Here is an 18841-nt window from a genome sequence, read left to right as displayed (position 1 = left end):
ATGGCCAAAAACAGCATCTCTTCTCACATATGTGTATAAAACAGATCAGTAGCTGGCAGGCAAAGTGTGAAGTCTGTCCATGCAGGTAACACAGCACCTCCATCAATGAAGGAAGTCATTTATAGACCACGGGAACTAAATCCTTCTCTCTCAAACTGTCTTTATTGGTAATTTCTGAGGAAATGTAAGAGACATGCCTGGGTAAAACTTCAGCTCCTATCCATCAGCACATTTCTTTAAAATCTCAATACAGAGAGGAGTAACATAGTTTTCAGTAAGAGCTTAATGAAGCGTGAAGATCCAGTACAAATGTACAGGAAACCCTTGCAACGTAGAAGCTCTGATTGCAACATGAGTCTTTGAAGTCTCCGAGAAATCATTTAGGCTTAGCCAGTAAGATGCATATGAAACACACTCTGACTGCTACACAAACAATTTAATCCTCATGTCTGCAGTTCACAGATGGGCAGATTTTCCTCTATCGATTAGTAGCCAATCTGATGGGACGTGCTACTTCCTAATGTGAATTTCCAATCACGCGATTCTGCACTCTGATCAAAGAGCATCAAAGGCATGTTTTAAATCAATAATGCTAATGTCTCTCTCAGTTTAGAAGGGGGCTTTATCAAAATCTGTGTGGTTGCCTTTGGACATTAGCAATTTCTTTCAAGTGTGGCAGAAAAATGGTGAAAGATTGAGGTAAAGACAGAATCATGAAATAAAGCTAAGGAGAAAAATAAACAGGAAAGCATGCTCACATTTTGCTCTTCCAATCGAAGCTGTTCAGTGTGCAAAACTTTATATCTGTGGCTGTGACTGAGGCGTCCACAGACTGCAAAGTGAAAAAAAATGTACAATATATCTGAAAGAATATGGATGATTTTTGTGGAGTTATAAACGTTATAAATTGTCCAACTACTGCTTTTTTTTCTGAGTGAGGCTACTTGAATATTACTTTTAGGTCCACTTAGCAGTCTGAGTGCAGTCGGTCTGAGAGCTGACTATATAAAGCTAGAAAAGGAATTTTCAAGCATTGTTATGTTATATCTGGATAACCATTATCTAGAGCTAGATGAATAAAACAAATATATTTATAGAATTCTTCCTGTCTTTAATTAGCATTCATACAATAATGAGTGCTCACATGCTGATTAGGCTATTTGTATAGGAATAATGAGAGGATGGAGTAGAGGAAACAGGGAGATGAGATGATAAAAGAGCAAGGATGAGAAAGAGGGAGACTTTGGTTCCCTCTGTCAATCTGACAAACAGTGATTGTGACTCTGTGAAAGCTCACTTGGCGATACATGGAACCACAATCGGCCTGGCAGCTGGGAAAGTGTGCACCATTGATTTATGACTATTCAGAGCTCACCTAAGCACAATGGAAGAATTGCTGTCACCCAGCAACAACCCTTGAAAACAACTCATAAAATACACTGTTGGATAGTCCCAGGCGTTGTTATGAGCAAACATACACACACAAAGACAGTAAGAGAGAGGTAGGAAGGGGAGGAGAGAAAGAGACACAGAAACAGAGGAAACTCTCTGCTCTATTACTCTCAGCCACTGCTGAAAATAACAACAGAGACCATAAAATCATAGTGACTGCACTGCCACATCTCCTCTGGTCCCACTGCACCCCCTGTGACACATTGCTGGAGGTTAGCATGAGAGACTGCACTCCCTCGTGCAGAGCTATCAGTAAGCAGTGGTCCGTGAGAAGTCACGCGTCTTAGTCCCTCTCTAATGGCTGATCAGCCCAACTTGCCTTACATCTTAATGTCTTAGCCATCGATTTCCTCTTATTCTTACAAAAAAGTTGACTCCGAGGCCATGTGGGGTGAACGTGCAGCAAGCAACAGAACGCAGTGGATCGTTCCACACAGACCTACAGCAGTGAGCTCAGACTTCTCAAACAACAAAGCCAAGTGCTTACAGTGAAGTCGATTGGGCATATCTGATGTGTGGTAAGAGGCGCAGTTAACTGCCTCTCGTCATGGCTGTCTCTGGCTCGCTGAGAGAAGTTTCCATGCAATTAGTTCAAACAGCCTCTGCCAAGGCAAAATAACTAAGTGTCAGTTTTTATAGCTCAGTATCCTGTTCTAGACCAAAGCCTCAGTGGGTAGGGAGAGCACTGGAGGGCTTTTAGGCTTTTGAGTGTGAAAGTGTCAAAAAAAAAAAAGTCTGTTAAGTGAAAGTTTTCTGAGTCAACATTATTTTTTAGATACTTAACAGGAACTTAAAAATTACTGAACAAAACTTACTGTTAAGTCAGATAATGTCTTCTGTATATTCATACGCTTTGTAATTGACTTTGCAATGTTAATTTTTTGAACCCAATTGTGTATTTGTGTCTTTGTGTGCACATTGTATTTTAGTGTATATTAGTAGAATATATATTCTATTATTCAATTAAGTCTAATGACTTAATACTGATTCAACAAAGAAATGGCAATTTAATACACATTGTGGACAACGTGACTATTTGAGATATGTGAGGTAAACTGAAGTTGTATTTGTTATTTAGCTCTTTAAACACGACCTAAAACTATGAGAGTTTTACACTTCAGCACTATTGTGAAGTGGACTTTCACTGAAACTCCTGGAATCTTATATTAAAATCTTAGTATTAAAATCTAGTATTTCTTTATAACCTTCAATATTCATGACCAAATGTTTTGATCCGATTTTTATTGGTACTGATTTTAATGATTTAGTTTGAAGTAGTGACCTCGCCTTTTTCCAGCTAAGCCGGCAATTTCCACATCCATTAAAGGAGATCTCCCATGTGGAACAACCTAAACTCTTAATGTATGACACAATCACTCATGGCACAGTCACAGGCAGTTTCGAAGTTTACAGCAATGACCACACCCCTGGGAAAGTGATATATATCGCAAACCATGATCCTTCTGAGAGAGAGAACTGAGCAACAGAGGCATGTTGAGACATGCTGCATTTCTTACTTACTCTTTCCACCTACTGGGCCACGCTACAGTAAAAATACCCACAACGGCATTCAGCACATACTGTTCTATATCAGCATGAGCTTGTCTTTTATTGATAAAATGATTACCTGAAGTTTTTCCTGTGTCTCCCCGGAGTCCACTGGAGTCCATATTGTCATTCCAAATAATTTAGTTGCCGGGTGGAAATTCAAAGTGGATCAAGTGGATCTAAAACTATTAAGTAACACCTCAACAATCCCAAGCGGAAAAACTATCAAGACTACACAACTATCAAGAGCTGCACACATGGTGTCCTTCACTGCCGCTTTGACATGAAAAATGACTTTTCCAAGAGAGAGCGCTGGTGCCTATGTGTATTTTTGGGGAGGTTATAACTCCAGAAGGTCCAGGATGAGGTGACGTCTGGAGCTATAGATATTCTGGATCACACCTTCTCTCTCCAGCATTAAGTCAAGCGTTATTAATGTCCAATTAAAATGTCATCAGCACTGAAAAATAAATGAAGCAGAATATGTGTTTGGGAACAAGCAATTTCACAGATACAACTCTTCAATTAAGCTTCGGAAACAAGACTGCATTTAAGGCTGCTATTCAACTCAGTTTGACATTTTTACTTCCCTCTGGCTCATATGGAGAAGTAAACCACGAGTAAATGGCCCTATTTGTCAAACAACTGCCCAATTAACTCCCCTGTCGTTCATTCCAACATTCCTGGGCCCCTTTTTTGTACACACTGTGCCTCCTGTTACAGCTACTGTGTGTTAGGTAAGAACAAGAGCTTGCATGCTACAATGACCATGAGAAAGGGTCATGAACTGTGCTCCTATTTCCCTGTTGGACTGTGGAAAAATGTCATCATTCAAGTTAAATGACTGTTGTTGAAACCACTGCAGTGGAAAAAGGACATGAGCCAATGCTAAAATGTACAGTAATGAATGTAAAGAACCTCGAGGCACTTGGACACTTGTACTTGTTAAGATGTTTTTGAAACTGATGTGTAATAAATTTACAAAATATTGCAAAAATAATGCATCATAGAGCAGATTGTTCATTAACGATTGTGTTATGGACCATGTCATGAGCTTATTATGAATTTGCAATGTAAATTTTGTTACATAAGGAAGCTTTTCATACTTCATACCAAGCCTTTGGTCCTGACCTTTATTTAATAATTCATAGTCTTGTGAGCTCAGTGAACAGCAGCAGAGCTGAGTAAATATTCAGATTCAAAAATGGATTTGCTCAGGTTGTGTTATTCTGTTTTTAAAGAAACCTGGGAATGAAAGATAACATTCAAACACTGATTACAGTGTTAGCATCCAGAAACAATAAGAAGGATTATTAAATAAGTCAGCACTTAAAAATGTTATATCATATAATAACCTTAAAAGGTCTGTGTAATTAGTTCCATCCATAAGGTACATACTGCAAAATGGTTTTCTATATCCAGTATTTACAAATGTAATATCTATTGTTCAATTGCTTTTACAAGAAAGAAAATATTTAGAGGTTATTGAGTAAGTTTTCAGAGAAAAACCAGGTAAGTAAATTGATGAAAAAAGTACTTTTCTCTTCCTGATAAACAGGCCAATCCTCATCACAGTTATGTCTCTCACATTAATGAACATTGTATAAAGTCATTTTGAGCAAAATGAGAATACAACCTATTTTTTATCCAGTCAGATATATACCAGTGCATTGTATGATGCTTTTCTGAGATAATATCTCAGATGGATTTAAAATAGAAAACTTCTGCCCAGCCACATTCAGGTTTTCAAGTTGAAACAGGTAAAATTGTCATACTGTTATTTGTACGGATAGCAAAAAGAAGTGTAACAGCGGTATGTGTTTGTGTAAACACATCACATTTAGTCTAATTAAAATTTCATGAGAAATGCATGAAGAACATGAAGAGCATGTTGATTTCTACTAATTTCTGGTGTAAACAAGATATGGTCATCTACATAAAAATGAGACAGTAATGTTAAATAATGTTATTTATATACACTGGCAGTCACATAAGACATACATTACACACCCCTGAGGCACACCTTTATCAATTTTAAAGGGGGGTTAATTTAATACCATCAGCTGCTTATCAAATAAAAAACTATAGTCAACAATATTAAAAGCTCTTGGCATTTCAGGGTGTGGTTAGCAGTTGTTTTTTGTCTATAGGGTTGTTTTTTGTTTTTTTTTAAATATCTTTTTCATTATCCTAAAAGGGGATTGGCTGATATTATTTTCTGATTAGCATGAAGCCAGCTCAAATTACAGCCTGGATTTGGATTTGGCCAGTTTTGTGAGGATAGTAATTATTTCAGGGCACCTTATAAGATTACGTTGTAGCTATAAGTCAGAGAAGGCGTCTCTATCAATGATCACTCAAAAAGATTATTTGTAGCTCATTTAAGGAGACAGACGATGGAAAGCTCCCGGTGCTGGTTTAGCAGATGTTGACTTTATCACAATCTTAAATATTGTTGCCAAACAGACATAAAATGATGATTAACAGTGTCAACTTCAGTCATTGTCTTGGAGATAGATGGAAGCAGCTTTATGCAGTTTGATATTAAGAATGGGTAAAAGCCAACATTAGATGATTTAGATTTAGATCTAGATTTAGATGATGTTAGATTTGTCTGTGGTTTATGGTTTCAAAAAGCTCAAGAGAGATCCAGTGGTACTGGATCTCTTAAATAGAGCAAGTCTTTAAGCTAATGGGACTGAATATTTAAGATAATTCAAAGTAAGGAATGGAGCAGCTACCTTGAACAGATGAGTTGAATAAATTATCAAGAAACTCCTGTACAAGGAGGTGTTTGAAATTTCTTTGAGTAATGAATTGACCATGGTACCCTTTGTTGCTGGAATAAATAGCATGCTATTCTATTGAGAAGGTCTCATGTCTTCCCGACATACATGTATTCAAAGAAATTTGACATCTTCAGACATTTTGACTTGTGATATAACAATGACACATCTGTAAAAAAAATCTAATCTACAGATAATTTGTTAAACTTCTCCTCTTCACTCGTCCTGGTAAATGTAGAGTGAATGAAAAACTCAATATCTCTCAATGTGCAGACTCCCCAAACAGTTGTGTTGGTAATATGCAGTTGGGTAGTTATTTAACATTATAATTGAATATTGACCCAGTCACATCTTTTGTAATGTTAGCTCACTTAAGAATGCAGTTAACATGACTAGATCCATTGATCCAGCAAAGTGAAGTAGTCTTGTTCCTGGAGTGTGAGCTATGAGCCCATTAATGAGCTGAATGATTGAATACTCCACTGGAAATGAGGCAGGGGTGGCTAATGAAGCCAAAAGGGAGGGGTGGGGTGGGGGGTGGGGGGAGGCTGTTGAAAAGGTGTGTGGGGTGGGTCTAAAAATAAACCCATTGTGGAGGAAGGTTTCTCACAATCCTGACATGCATTAAACTCCTTAACAATAGGTGTCACCCCTTTCATCATCACTGGTGTTGCCAATGAAAAACAGACATTCAATAATTACCCCAGGAGACTCCAACCTCGCAGACAATGCTGTTATGGGAACAAGTAACTGACTGAAACCAATAAAAGGAGACAATGAAGCCTGACATCTATTCATCTAAAATACAACTACAACAAAAAAAAAGGTTCTGACTCCCCAGAAATACAGCACTGAAGTCCTTTCATCTCAGGGAGGCAGATCTGGTTAAGATTATTGACTTAAGTGGAGTAACACAATTAGCTTCCATGCTCATACTTTTCAGTACACACTGATGAATAAGCAAAAATTTGCAGACAGCTTTGACATTCACCTCTGGGTACAACAACACCTCTCTATCTATGTATCTCTCATAGATACATAGATAGATAGATAGATAGTGAGATACTCTCAAGTCAGTCTCAGAGAAAGATTTATGCCAACCTCTTGGTGTTAAACTGGATTTCTCCTGCTCTCTTTTTTTTTTTTTTTTGTTTTCATCTCTAATTATTTTCTAAATTTAAACTGCATTACGACCTATACTCAGCACCCTTCTTTCCATGTCTTGATAGAGGTATCATTATTTAAAAGTCGGGCAATAAAGGCCTGTTGGCTGTACGCCAGTGCTGCCCTCTCTCAGATTACCTGCCGCTCTCGCTTGATCTGCCCGGGCAGTGTGGCAGCGGTGAAATGCTGAGCTTGACATTACCTTGGCAGCAAATGATGAGCTTGGCTTCTCCAGGAGGTCCCAGAGTTTCTTCCTCTTTTCGGAACAGCATGTGGTGGTAAATTCCTCTCCTTCCCTGTCCCTCATGTTCTCGGCCTCTCTCTTGAGCTCCTCGTTCATCTGCTCCTTCTTCTGGTGATACCTGGCCTGGCAGCAGGACTCCAGGTAGATCTCATCGATGCCCCAGAAGTCCAGCTCCTGACTGAAGGACAGGGCGCACATTTCCTCCATCATGTGCAACTTTCCGGTGCGGTAGAAGTTCAGGATGGAGGTGAAGGCGCCGGGGTGTCTGTCGAAAAAGAACTCGTTGTTATCCAAGCTGTAGTCGTCGCATATCTCCATGATAGAGTCGTGGGTGTTGCAGTCCCTCAGTTTGCCTAGTCTTGTGCGGGGCAGCCTGTCCAGTGTCCTCCAGAGAACTTCGTGGAGAAGCCCCCCGACATTGAGTCTAACTCGGCGGGAGTGGGTCTTGCTCCGGATGATGTCTATCGTATCCGGGGGCAGCGTGGTGGCCGGCCGAGACCCCGTTTTGATCATCTTCACTCAAGTCACTCGGTCACTTGGAAAGACTGGGAGAGTGCGGCAGATTAAGAAGACATGGTCCTGTGGAAGACCGCATCAGGGTCCCTCCGCCTTTCCTGTGGCTGCAATAAAGAGAAAAGAGAAATTATTTAGACGCTGTGGGAGCAGCCGAGGCCGGTGTCCTACAGCAGCAATGTCAGGTGGTTTATCCACTCATCAGAGAACCGAATAGATATTTTAATCAGCTTTAGGAGGCACAGCCGCTTTTCTTGCTGACAAGGGTGAGAGAGCCTGGCCAATGATAAACTGGACTCCGCTCGTGAGCGCTGTCCGGTGCTGAAGCGCCTGTCTGTCACTCCACGGACCCACCGGTGTCTGTCGCTGTCCACGGACTCTGGTGCTGAAACGTCTCGGCTGGCGTGGGACAGCGATCGATCCCGGTGCGAAGGCGAATGTGTGTCGGAGCTGTTCTTCAGAGGGATATTAATCTGGACTAATACTAACACCGATTATCAACTTTGATTAAGAGCCCATAACATATTATATCACCACCACCACCACCACCACCTGAGAGCTGTCTGGAGAGCAGCCTTACAACTTCATGGTAGTGTTTTTTTGTCCACATTTACGCGATCACAATTTATTTTCAAAAGAGGAACAGTTACAACGATACAGTACATAAAGTTAATCTTAGCTGAACCGCTCATGCCATAATAACTACATTGTTTTGCGCATAAGTGAGTCATGCCACACTAGTGCATTTTGAGGATTTGTATTTAAATATATCTACATCAGCTGACAGTAGTAAATAGTGTAATGTGTCCTGATGCGCCAAATAAGAGTCGGGACATAACAAGTGAAAGCAAGTAGGCTACAAAGCCACACAGCTTATAAAAGCGAAGCTGAAGATAGATTCAAACATTAAAGAAATATGATACATACGCATCTCACGTTTATCCCGATTCACCTCATGGACGGTCCTCAGCAACATTTCAAGAGTAAACGCGTTTAAACTTGTAAGGTCCGTCCAGGTCTGCTGCGCTCTGCTGGGAGCTGATGGAGGCACCATGAGCTACCTACCGACATGTTGGAAAAACTAGAACTGTTTTACACAGATATTACCACGTCCAGTCTGCCCTGTCCACCTCCCTCCCCCCCCCCGCCCGGGGCGAATCAACAAGTGGACTCTGGAGAGCAGCCGGGAATAGTGTCGGTTGCCTCTCCTCTACCTGCTTACAATGTGAGTGGGCGTGCTGGCCGGCGCCTGTGACTGTGAACGGGATCCTGCAGGGGCTGATTTCACAGAGGCTCCTCCAGCGGCGCAGCCTGTGTGAGTTTAACCCTCGCAGAGCCAGCGAGCCACAGCTCAGTGCGTCCACACTGCATCTCTGCTTTGTGCAGCAGGGGTACAGGCCAGAGAACAATGAGGGATTCACATCCTTGGCCAGAACTGGGTTAAAATCTCCAGCCATGTCTACATAGCTACTTATAGGATTACTATGCATCAATTTTAGGAGTATTGTTATAGATCAAATTTAAAGTAAGGCCACTAAACGCACCATATGTCTCAAGAGTTTAAAGAAAACATGAAGATGTACTACACAGTCAACCCACTACAAATGGCAGACAAGTCCTCCTAAAAAGTTAGAGTGATCTGAGTCGTCCCAGGATGGCAGCCTGTGGATGTCTACTTAAGTGGGAAGTGGTGATAGTGAAACACAATATCTGATCTGCCTATAATTCAGTCTTGGTAGAGACAACCTCGGTTCCATGACACACTCAGGTTCATTAATCCAAACAACAAGACACAACACTAAAGAGATACAATTAAACCAAGGCCAAGCTCATTGATGCCTGACGTTGTCCATGATTGTGCTTTAACTTTTATATATCTCTTTTAATCAAGATACTATTCATGGCTTAAACGTGATGCAAACTGACAGAAATGCTAAAGTGTGAGTAGAAACAAAAGTTGTTTGTTGTTCCTTCAAAAACCTGCAGAGTGCTTTACAGTCTGTGGTGTATGGTGAATCTGCTCCCGCTGGTAAGTGATGAGCTGCTTTGCAAACGGCAGATAAATCTAAACTTTCCATTCAGCTTCACTCTGCAAACAGCAGGCGTGTGTCAGTGTGACAGATGTGTGGCCGGCTCTGTTTACAGTACAGGCAGTCCCCTCATTACGCTCGCAGTCTGTATTTAACATACAGAACCATGCTCTAGTGCGTAACTCTTTATAGCTCAAAAAAACAACAAAAAAAAACAAAAAAAAAACAAAACAAATAAACCCCCATCCCCCCACACACAATTTTATTATTTCAGTTTTACTCACAAAATAGTAACAAACATGTGTGGCTGTAATGGACTTGAACCAATCATAACACACCAAAAATTGACAATACAAGATTATACACAATGTCTTATGTACATTTATTCATAAATAACAAAAACAATTACATACTGTATAATATAAATATAGAATATAAAAGTACAAAGGGAATATTGACAACAATGTGCATGTGTTGAAATGTACATAAAAGGTGTGTGCTTTGCTTGTCTTTCAAGTCCTAGTGTGTATTCCTCGATTTATATCGGACAAGCAAGTCCACCTCTGGTTGTAACATCCCAAATCCATAACGACTGGCATTTACCTCCGGCATCTGAGCATTTGGGTCAGACAGCTCCAAATCGTAGTTAGTCAACACCATGTAAACAAACCTGAAGAATAAACACGGACGAAACCCAAAATTAGGCCAGAAATAAAAAGTAAAACTCCTTCATTGTGGGACATTTAAAAAAATATTAGCCAACAGTAAAGTTACTTCGTGCAACAATTCTAGGACACTCACTGTCTGATGGTATTGATGGCAAACTGCTTTCCCACACAGCCATTGGTCCCTGCGCCCCATGGCATGGTGTAATATTTCAGCTGCCTCCCTCCTTTATAAAACTCCTTCTTCAATGATCCATCTTCATTCAGGAAGCGATCGTACTTGTACTTCTGGAAAGGAAAAACATTTTTTTTTGCCAGCAGACATTAGATGCAAGCAATCAGAAATGACACACTTATTTGCAAAAAAAACAAAAAAAAACAAAAACATAATCCTACAATTTAATATATGTTTGTTTGTCTAATTTCTGGTGGACAGATTTTATTTAAAGCAGCCTTGCAATGTCCTTCCCATGCCTATTAGCTGTGTTTCTGTTCCTGTGCGTGGCTAATCCCTCAGTTGTCTGCAGCTCTGGCTTTGACCTTTCACTGGGTAATACAGGGTCAGTTTTGTGTAGGCGTTGATTCCACCTTATATAAACAACTGCAGAAGCTAATTACACTTAAGTCTGCCTCCATCTAGTCCCTAAGACAATTACTACTATTCCTGTTGGCAGCACAGGAAGGTTTTGATGGAGTGGAAAGATTGGAAACACGAAGGCTATTACTTTAACAAGACGTTACAACAAACCTGCGGCTCGTGGTAAATCTCAGGGTCCATTTGAGGGCTGATGAAGGGGAACAAACACACCCTGTCTCCTTTTCTTAGCTGGTACTCTTGGCCATCAGCCATGTGGAGGGTCTTTTCCTTCACCACCTCTCTGGTGATGAAGGGGGCAGCAGTGAGTCTCAGTGCCTCTTCCAAAGCACTTTCTGAAGAGAAACAATGTTGTTAGTAACTGCGAAAACGCGGCAACATTTCGTTCACAAATATTTCTGCAGTATTTTCTCTACTTTTTATGCACTTTGTCACGTTTTGTACTTCATTTCCTGAACAATATGCCTAATTTGGATTCATAAAACCTAATCCTTTGGGGTTTTTTTGTGTTTTCTTGGTGCTTTTGATTGTCCTAGCTTAACTTGTCTCTCACTCTTTATAGTTTTTCTCAGCAGAAGCATTCTCACTCAAATGTAGCTCTTTTGCACTCATTTGTGATTTTGAGCACTGTATATTTACATACTGAATTATAATACTAATACTGTCTATCATTCCAGGTTTCATGCTATAGACTACATATGTTCCTTTCTGGAAAAAAAAAGACAAAACTGTGAATTGTAGGTCATTTTGCAAACAATACAAACAACCTACTACCAATAAATGTTTACACTGTCTGTTTACACATGCTGGGATCAAGCCCTCACCAAACACAGGGGTGTTCATAAGTCTGTTTGTGAGAGGAATCTCTGAGGTCTCCATCTGTGAGATCTGGCTGAACTCCCTCCTCACTGCCGTCAGAGCTTCAGGATTTGTCAACAAGTAGCCCAATAGCCAAAATGCAGCAGGACCAACATTACCCTGGAAACAAATAAAGACTCACATGAGCATGGTTGGATAAGGTTGGCACTCACACTCCAGCGTTGCATAGTGAAAGCACAGGTGGTTATTTGGTAACAGCAAATAAGAACATCACATTACACCCATGTTTATCTTTTGTTAGAGTTGCAACAGAGCACAAATTCTAATTAAAGTTCAGTTCAATTAAATCAAAAAGCCTAATGAGTCTTAGGTGCTGGCGGGATTAAAAGGAACTGCTTCCTTTCATGTGTTTGGGTGAGGAGAGCCATGCTCTGGCTAGTCTCACTTCTGGCAAAGCACAGCGCGATAATGGTTTACTTAAAAAGGAAAGCCAGTGGAAACCTGAGGTCCCCTGCCATCTGCCTGCATCCAAGGGCAGGACATTGAAGCTATTTAGTTTTAGGGCAAACCACAGTGCTGTCTGCCAGTAGAAACATAAAATAGTGAACACTATGGAACCATAACACAGTGAATAAATTACCTTGAAATTGCTTCTTAAGTAAGTGCAAAATACACTACAAAATAAAATGAATGAGTACTGTACTGAATATAAACATTGCTAATGTAAGAACTTGTGTATCTATTAAATGATGCCTCCCAAGGACATGACATTAACCAGACTTCTACAGGCACATGTATCACAGGCCTCATATAGACACAGAACAATACTGACTCTGATTACATTATTGCATGAAAATATGTTTATTTCTCTCACTGAAGTAACTAAGTAAAGTTTTAAGGATGTTGAAAATGTGGCACAGAGACAACTAATTGTTATGACTTAAAATTCATAACCAAATTGAAATAAACCACAATTACAAGTGCAAAAAAGGATGAGTGAGCAGCCTGTGGGGTAATGAAAATGTTGAAGTAAATGTCAGGTTAACGCCTGTGATGTAATAAACCTAAGACTGTATGAGTTAATACTGAGCCCAGTTGTATGTGAGTAAGATGTCAAGACCAGCTCCGGTTCTATTCAAGAAAAACTAATACGGCTAATAACCTGCTCTTTGTCTTGCATGTGTAACAATAACAACAGTTTTTTTTCTCTGGGATGGGAACACAGGTAGGTCAGTATGTTCACACAGGATTTTGATTCATAAATTGAGGTCCAACAACATTAAAAATTACACCGCCCTCAATTACTGTACAAGTGCCTATTTTAAAATCCCGAATCCCCTCCATGGTTTGCCCACAGACACAGATCACGACTAACTACTGTGAGGCGCACAGCACACTCATGTGCCAAACAAGAGTACTGCGCTGCTACTGTATGTCTCTATCTTGGGCTTAATTCAAGTCTCCTTGGAGACATGGGACAGAGACATCTTGGCATCAGGTTCATCTGACTCATCAGGCATCTTGTCTAATCTCTAGATGCGATCACCAGAAATTCTTGCTTTTGTACCTACAGAATGGCTTTCTTCTGCGGTCTCACCCACCTGTGTGGCCCAGAGTTGCATCAGTATAGCCCTCCTCTGCATGTCCTCATCGGCCCCCTCCTCTTGTAGGAGACGCCTGTAGCCATGAAGCCAAGGGCTCGACCCCGAGTCATCAGTCAGACCTGCTGGAGCCAAAAGCTCCCACAGTCTCTTTTGAACACTCTGGGCTGTCCTCTTCTCCTCTGTCACACACAGACAAACATCACTAGATGAGCGAGTGAGTCACAGGCAAAACATAAACAGTTAAGCTTAATGTGAACGTCAGTGAATGAAATGCCAGATATGTAAACAGACATTATTGTGCGTAAGAGATGGGAGAGGAACATTATTTCAGGTAGGACAGGCACAATTGTAGGAGGTGCGCAATAATATTGTAATTGGCTGACTTTCCTGTAGATGTAGTTATAAACAATAATACACAGAGACAAGGCGTGGGAGAAATCAGGTTTATGTTGTGATAGTGAAGTGAGCTACCAGTACAAGTTAGATCACAGTCTGTAGAGGGCTGGGATGATGAACTGTAAGTTGTAAAAGTCCCAAAAAACACAAACATGCTATGTAAGCAGATGAGTACGTGAAACTCACCAGGGCAACCATGAAACAGGTTGCCCTGTTTCACAACACTCTTCTAGACACTATGTAAGCAGATGAGTACGTGAAACTCATCAGGGCAACCATGAAACAAATCTTAAGGAAAAGCCATGATGTAATGAGGTCAGCTCATCTTAGCTGAGACACAGTGACGTATGTAAACAGTGAGGACTAATGCTGAGGACGAATCTGACTCATGGTTTGTAATGCTGATGATCTCAACTTGATGTGGGCCATGTCATCACTGACTGATGCATTTAGACAGACAATGGTGCTTTCAGACAAGTGCAGCTTGTTTGAGTCAAGCTTCTGATCAGTTGATGATGAACTTCAGAAGTGACAGAAGGTTTTGTATCAGCCGACAGGTGTTTTCTGTTACATTACCTGGCTTTAGTGTGCCCCTTGCCATTTTGGTTAAGAGTCCATCAAACTTCTTGTACTCCTCATAGACATTTGAGGGATCTGAGCTGTTGTTGTTCTGTTCTCCTCCAAACAGCGTCAGGTACCCCGCCCTGCAGAGAAGGGAGAGACGCAACGTGTGTGAATATGCAGGTCTCTTTGAATGACGGACAGCAACTCTTTCTGTCTCGATGATATCACCAGCCCACACAGTTTTTCCATTTCAAAGCAGGCATCACACACAAGCGATCCCCTTTCAACTGGTATTTTTCCACTGGACTAGCATCTCGTCATGGTGAATGTCCCTGTGTCGCAGTAACCATTACTGTCATATACCGTTTCACAATACAGGTAACCTCTCTCCTTTTTTAAATTTTTTTTATTTTTTTTTATTGGCGATACCTCTTATCATGAGAGACAGTGACATTTTACTTCAAATCCGCTCTTCCAAAATGGGCCTCATGCTCAACCGGAAAGATGATCTTGGACCTTGAACATTTGTGTAAAAGGATGAGTCATCCTACATTTTTCATGCTGTGTTTACAAACAGAGGACCTCAGGACTGACTGCTGTGTAAACTGTTTAGCTGAAGGCTTTCAATATGAACACATGCCTCTTTTAAAATAGTTAAGAGTGTATGTGTGTGTGAGTGGGAGGAGGTAGCTATTTCATACTTAAAGAGTAAGCTGTAAGAGAAGTCGAACAGTCCCTCCTCTTTCCAGTCTTTCTGGTTCTGAGGAATCTCAGCTTTCAGCAAGGCCTGCAGGTGTCTGCTCACAGTGCTGTTAAGGGCGGCCAAATCCGTTCCCATGAAGTGCCTGGGGGGTCAGAGGGGACACGGGAAGAAGAGGTTAAGTGCTGCAACTCACACTGATTGGTGGTTTTGTGAACAATGTAATCAATAAGTGATACATATTATCAAAGCTCACCAGTTGACTTAGTTGCCCAATCTATTGTCTCTAGTAGATTTCTATGTAAAGTGATGACACATAACAATGTGAAGAAAGCTGCACACTCATAATCCTCATGCAACTTGAGGAGGACAGTGTTTCATTCTTTTAAAACTTAAAATAGAAGATTGTATTGAGTGTGTAGTTTCCCTTTCTCTTCTTGTCTGATCTGTGTACCAGAATCTCGCCACAGTCAGATAGGCGTCAGCTTTCTTTCAGGTATTTTCACAGAAACATTTCACCTCGAGGTTTACAAGAAATGAAAATGAAAACATACAGGACAAACATTCAGGTTGGAGTATAAAGCACTCAGAGGACCTACTTTTTCATCATGGCTTTTGCTTTATCCTGCTGGTGATGTGGGAGCCGCAGGTTGAAGATCCTATCCATGAGCACCTGTGCATAGCGTGTAAAGTCCAGGCAACCGGAGTCATTGATGACTGTGTCGTATGAATGTGGATCCAGCAGCACGGTCACATAACGTCCAGCAACACGCACCTGGAGATCATCAATGTGACTGTATGAGATACAATGCACTGAAATGCAGATGCTGAGTCTTTTTGCTATGCATTTATGAGTGTGTGTGTATAATGTAATAGAATATATATATATATATATATATATATATATATATTCTATTACATTTCTGAAGGACATTGTAATATTCTTTAAATCTTCTGAATGAACACAAAATTTAAGATCAAATTCATGTAGTATTTGTTAGCACCATTCAAAAAATGTCTAACTTTGTATTTTGTTTCAAGATAACTGAAGCTCATAGTGTATCCAGAACCAAATTCATGTTGTATGACGGGATCCACAACATGCTGCTACATGAATATTATCATATTTGTTGATCTTTTTCTACTCTCTCATTTGGAAAGGTTTGTAGCGCTCGCCAACATTGGATTTTATAAGTTGAAATCAAACTGAAAATTCTCCAACAAGTCTCATCTAAAATTCACTTCCCTTCTGTCAGACAAAACAAACAGGACTCCTCATGTGTCCCAGCAACCAAACAACAGCTCATTATCATCAAATGTAAAATCAAACTGCATAAGAAAAAAAAGTACAATCTTGACTTTGGAAGTAGTAGCTCACAAAACAGTCTCACCTCAAGGTTCATTTAGTGGCTTGTTCTTGATCTTTTGATAGAAATCACATGATCTTCTTCAGTTGAGGGAGTTTGCTCAGTTTTTATGGGATTGTAAATGTTTTTTTTTACTTTTAAGATTATATGGAATATACAATTTTAGGTCCTTAATGCTCCAAAATGAACATTTAAAGAGGTGAGATTGCGTTGTCAAAATATGCATTATTGGTGGCTTTTTCTGCTCACTGTGAAAACGTTGCCATGTTTCAGCTTCATTCGATTCAAGAACTTGGAAGCATCTTTTCCAAATTCAAGTGCATGGCCTAACCATGGGATAAGTCCTTTGTCTAGAGGTGGCTCACTCTTGGATCTAAAGGAAAAAATTACAAATAAAAAATGATGGAAATGAATTTAAGCATTATCAAATAATCAAAATGGCATTTTTCTACTTGAAGAGGCTCATCTGTTTGTTTGACACTTTTTGCTCCTGACATGACAGCATTAAAGGTGGGGACACTACTAAACATTCAGTCACGAACAGTTAGCGACTCAGTGATTCACATGCATATTCTCTGTTGTCTGCCACAGTAAAACAATATTAATATTTCGTCTTCCAGCTGCTATCAGTGTACTGTGCAGTCTGTGTTTGTTTGACTAGACCTTTTGCATGTTATTATTATACTTCTAAAGATGTAAGTGATCTTAACAACAACAGGAATTCATTTGATACTGTGTCGTTACATTACAGAAACATCACAGATTTATTTTCAGTTCTGTAATTTGAATCACCTTAAAGGAAAACAAAAACAGAGTTTCCAAACAGAGAGACTGATTGAACAGTTTAGCTACATTCCTTGTAATTGGAGCAGGAACAACGCACTGAACTCACTAAACTAACAAAACAAATGTGAGTCCTTTCACAACCAGCACTGTGTTGTCGTTGATATTATTATTATTATCATTATTGATAAAGTGTGGAATTGCCATCATCAAAAATAAATCCACAAACAGTAAAAAGACAAACAGGCTGTTAAAGGTAAACAGGGGTGGACAGTAACTACGTACATTTACTTGAGTACAGTACTTAAGTATATTTTTCGAATATCTGTGCTTTACTTGAATATTATTTTTATGTAAACTTATGACTTTTACTCCAGTACAATTATTGCCCTTTTGACTCAATTACATTTTCATGAAGCACTCTGAAGCAAAACTTTTGATCAGTGAATTAAATTTTCCTTTATTTTGAAAACTGGACTGTTCTGGCCTCAAGTCCATTAAACTCAGAAATAAAGATTTGTCCTTTGGTTTTAAATGTTTGCCGTGTTTACCATGACCACACTTCATCGCTGCCTACCAAAAAAAAGCTTTTTACTCTATAGGTCCAACAGCGAGTCACTTCATTCAGGAGGTTGTGTAATTGTGGAGCAATACAACAATGTGCTGACATAAGAAGTGTACTTTTGAGTACTTCAGTATTTTGAAAACTCAAGTAAAAATCTGAACAACTTTCTCTGGTATTGGAGTAATATTTGACCAGGAGTATGTATACCTTAACTGAAGTAATGGAGCTGTGTCCATCTCTGAAGTTAAGTAAACAAACCAGCTCCTGTGCTTAAGGAGAAAAAAAAAGACCTAATGCCACAGGATCGACAACGAGTGCCAAAAACACAGGTGAATGGAGCAGCACCTTACCTCGATCTGTGAGTGAGGATGAAATAGAGCAACGCGGCTTGGACGAGCAGGAAAATGGTCCAGATCATGTTGTGTTTAGGTTCCCGCTCCCCGGAGACACTGGCGTCCCCTGCGCTCCCACATGGCATTTATGGGCTTTCCTCACCCACTGACGCGGCCGTCACACCCTGAGCTTACACGCTGAGAACCACACATTCACACAGCTGACTGCCTGTTTTTGTCACGTCATTTTAGAAAAAAAATAAATCAGCAGTAAGGAAATAAAATAATCGGGAAAGGACATTCCCGTTCAACAGGATTTTCAACGTCTCGTATTTATCCCAGTGAATTTATGCCAAACAATAGGCTGCGCTTGAATTGTGAACTCAGAGGAAAGAAGATGTTTTTACCTCTTCAGATGTCGGAAAAATAAACACATTTCCCGATTTTGGAAATCATTTCAATAGATTACAATAGAAACAGCACAACTCTGCGATGTTACCTGCAGTTCCTTCCCATCAGAGTCATTAAATTCAACACTGCAGCACTGTGTAAGCTTTCTGTTCCTGTTGCCTTATTGTCAGTAGCTGTGGCAAGTGCTGGTAAACACATACGGTTTTTTCCTGTTTGTGAAGGGCCCCTGGGTGCCTGGAGCCTTATTAAAGCTAGATGAAGCACAGTCCCGCCTGCAAACGTTCACGTACTCCACGAGCTATG

The 18841-nt window shown here is 40.2% G+C and overlaps 2 protein-coding genes across 3 annotated transcripts in view; both read right to left on the bottom strand.

Annotated features, from left to right (window-relative positions):
• Positions 1 to 8774, bottom strand: part of LOC139630031 (potassium voltage-gated channel subfamily B member 1-like) — a 33208-nt gene extending 24434 nt beyond the window's left edge. The window contains exons 1-2 of the mRNA XM_071493010.1: positions 8635 to 8774; positions 7153 to 7814 (exon numbers count right to left, since the gene is read on the bottom strand). Of these exons, the coding sequence (XP_071349111.1) occupies positions 7153 to 7707 (555 nt within the window). The 5' untranslated portion in view covers positions 7708 to 7814; positions 8635 to 8774. The remainder of the gene's footprint in view (positions 1 to 7152; positions 7815 to 8634) is intronic.
• A 1328-nt stretch (positions 8775 to 10102) lies between these two features.
• On the bottom strand, positions 10103 to 18767 carry LOC139630032 (prostacyclin synthase-like). Of its 2 annotated transcripts, XM_071493011.1 has the most exons (11): positions 18627 to 18767; positions 18146 to 18325; positions 16697 to 16820; positions 15680 to 15855; positions 15082 to 15225; positions 14393 to 14520; positions 13418 to 13599; positions 11822 to 11975; positions 11151 to 11332; positions 10539 to 10690; positions 10103 to 10407 (listed from the first exon to the last, which is right to left on the bottom strand). In XM_071493011.1, the coding sequence occupies exons 2-11, from the start codon at positions 18271 to 18273 to the stop codon at positions 10257 to 10259; spliced, it is 1521 nt and encodes a 506-aa protein (XP_071349112.1). In that variant the 5' UTR covers positions 18274 to 18325; positions 18627 to 18767; the 3' UTR covers positions 10103 to 10256. The 2 variants fall into 2 exon arrangements, with proteins under 2 accessions (XP_071349112.1, XP_071349114.1); XM_071493013.1 differs by lacking the exon at positions 18627 to 18767 and having other exon boundaries at positions 18146 to 18368.
• Positions 18768 to 18841: the final 74 nt, after the last annotated feature.

The sequence above is a fragment of the Trachinotus anak genome, unplaced genomic scaffold (assembly GCF_046630095.1).
Source record: "Trachinotus anak isolate AG129_WGS33_773 ecotype Australia unplaced genomic scaffold, CSIRO_AGI_Tana_v1 ptg000013l, whole genome shotgun sequence".
Classification (NCBI taxonomy): Eukaryota; Metazoa; Chordata; class Actinopteri; order Carangiformes; family Carangidae; genus Trachinotus; species Trachinotus anak.
The sequence above is the reverse complement of the archived record's forward strand: the minus strand, read 5'-3'. Positions and strand labels throughout refer to the sequence as shown.

Coding starts and splice junctions, on each gene's coding strand:
- LOC139630032 (XM_071493011.1), bottom strand. CDS start 18,273: ATGCCATGTGGGAGCGCAGGGGACGCCAGTGTCTCCGGGGAGCGGGAA. Junction 16,821..18,145: donor ATCCTCACTCACAGATCGAG/GTAAGGTGCTGC, acceptor TTTTTCCTTTAG/ATCCAAGAGTGAGCCACCTC. Junction 15,856..16,696: donor AACATGGCAACGTTTTCACA/GTGAGCAGAAAA, acceptor GATGATCTCCAG/GTGCGTGTTGCTGGACGTTA.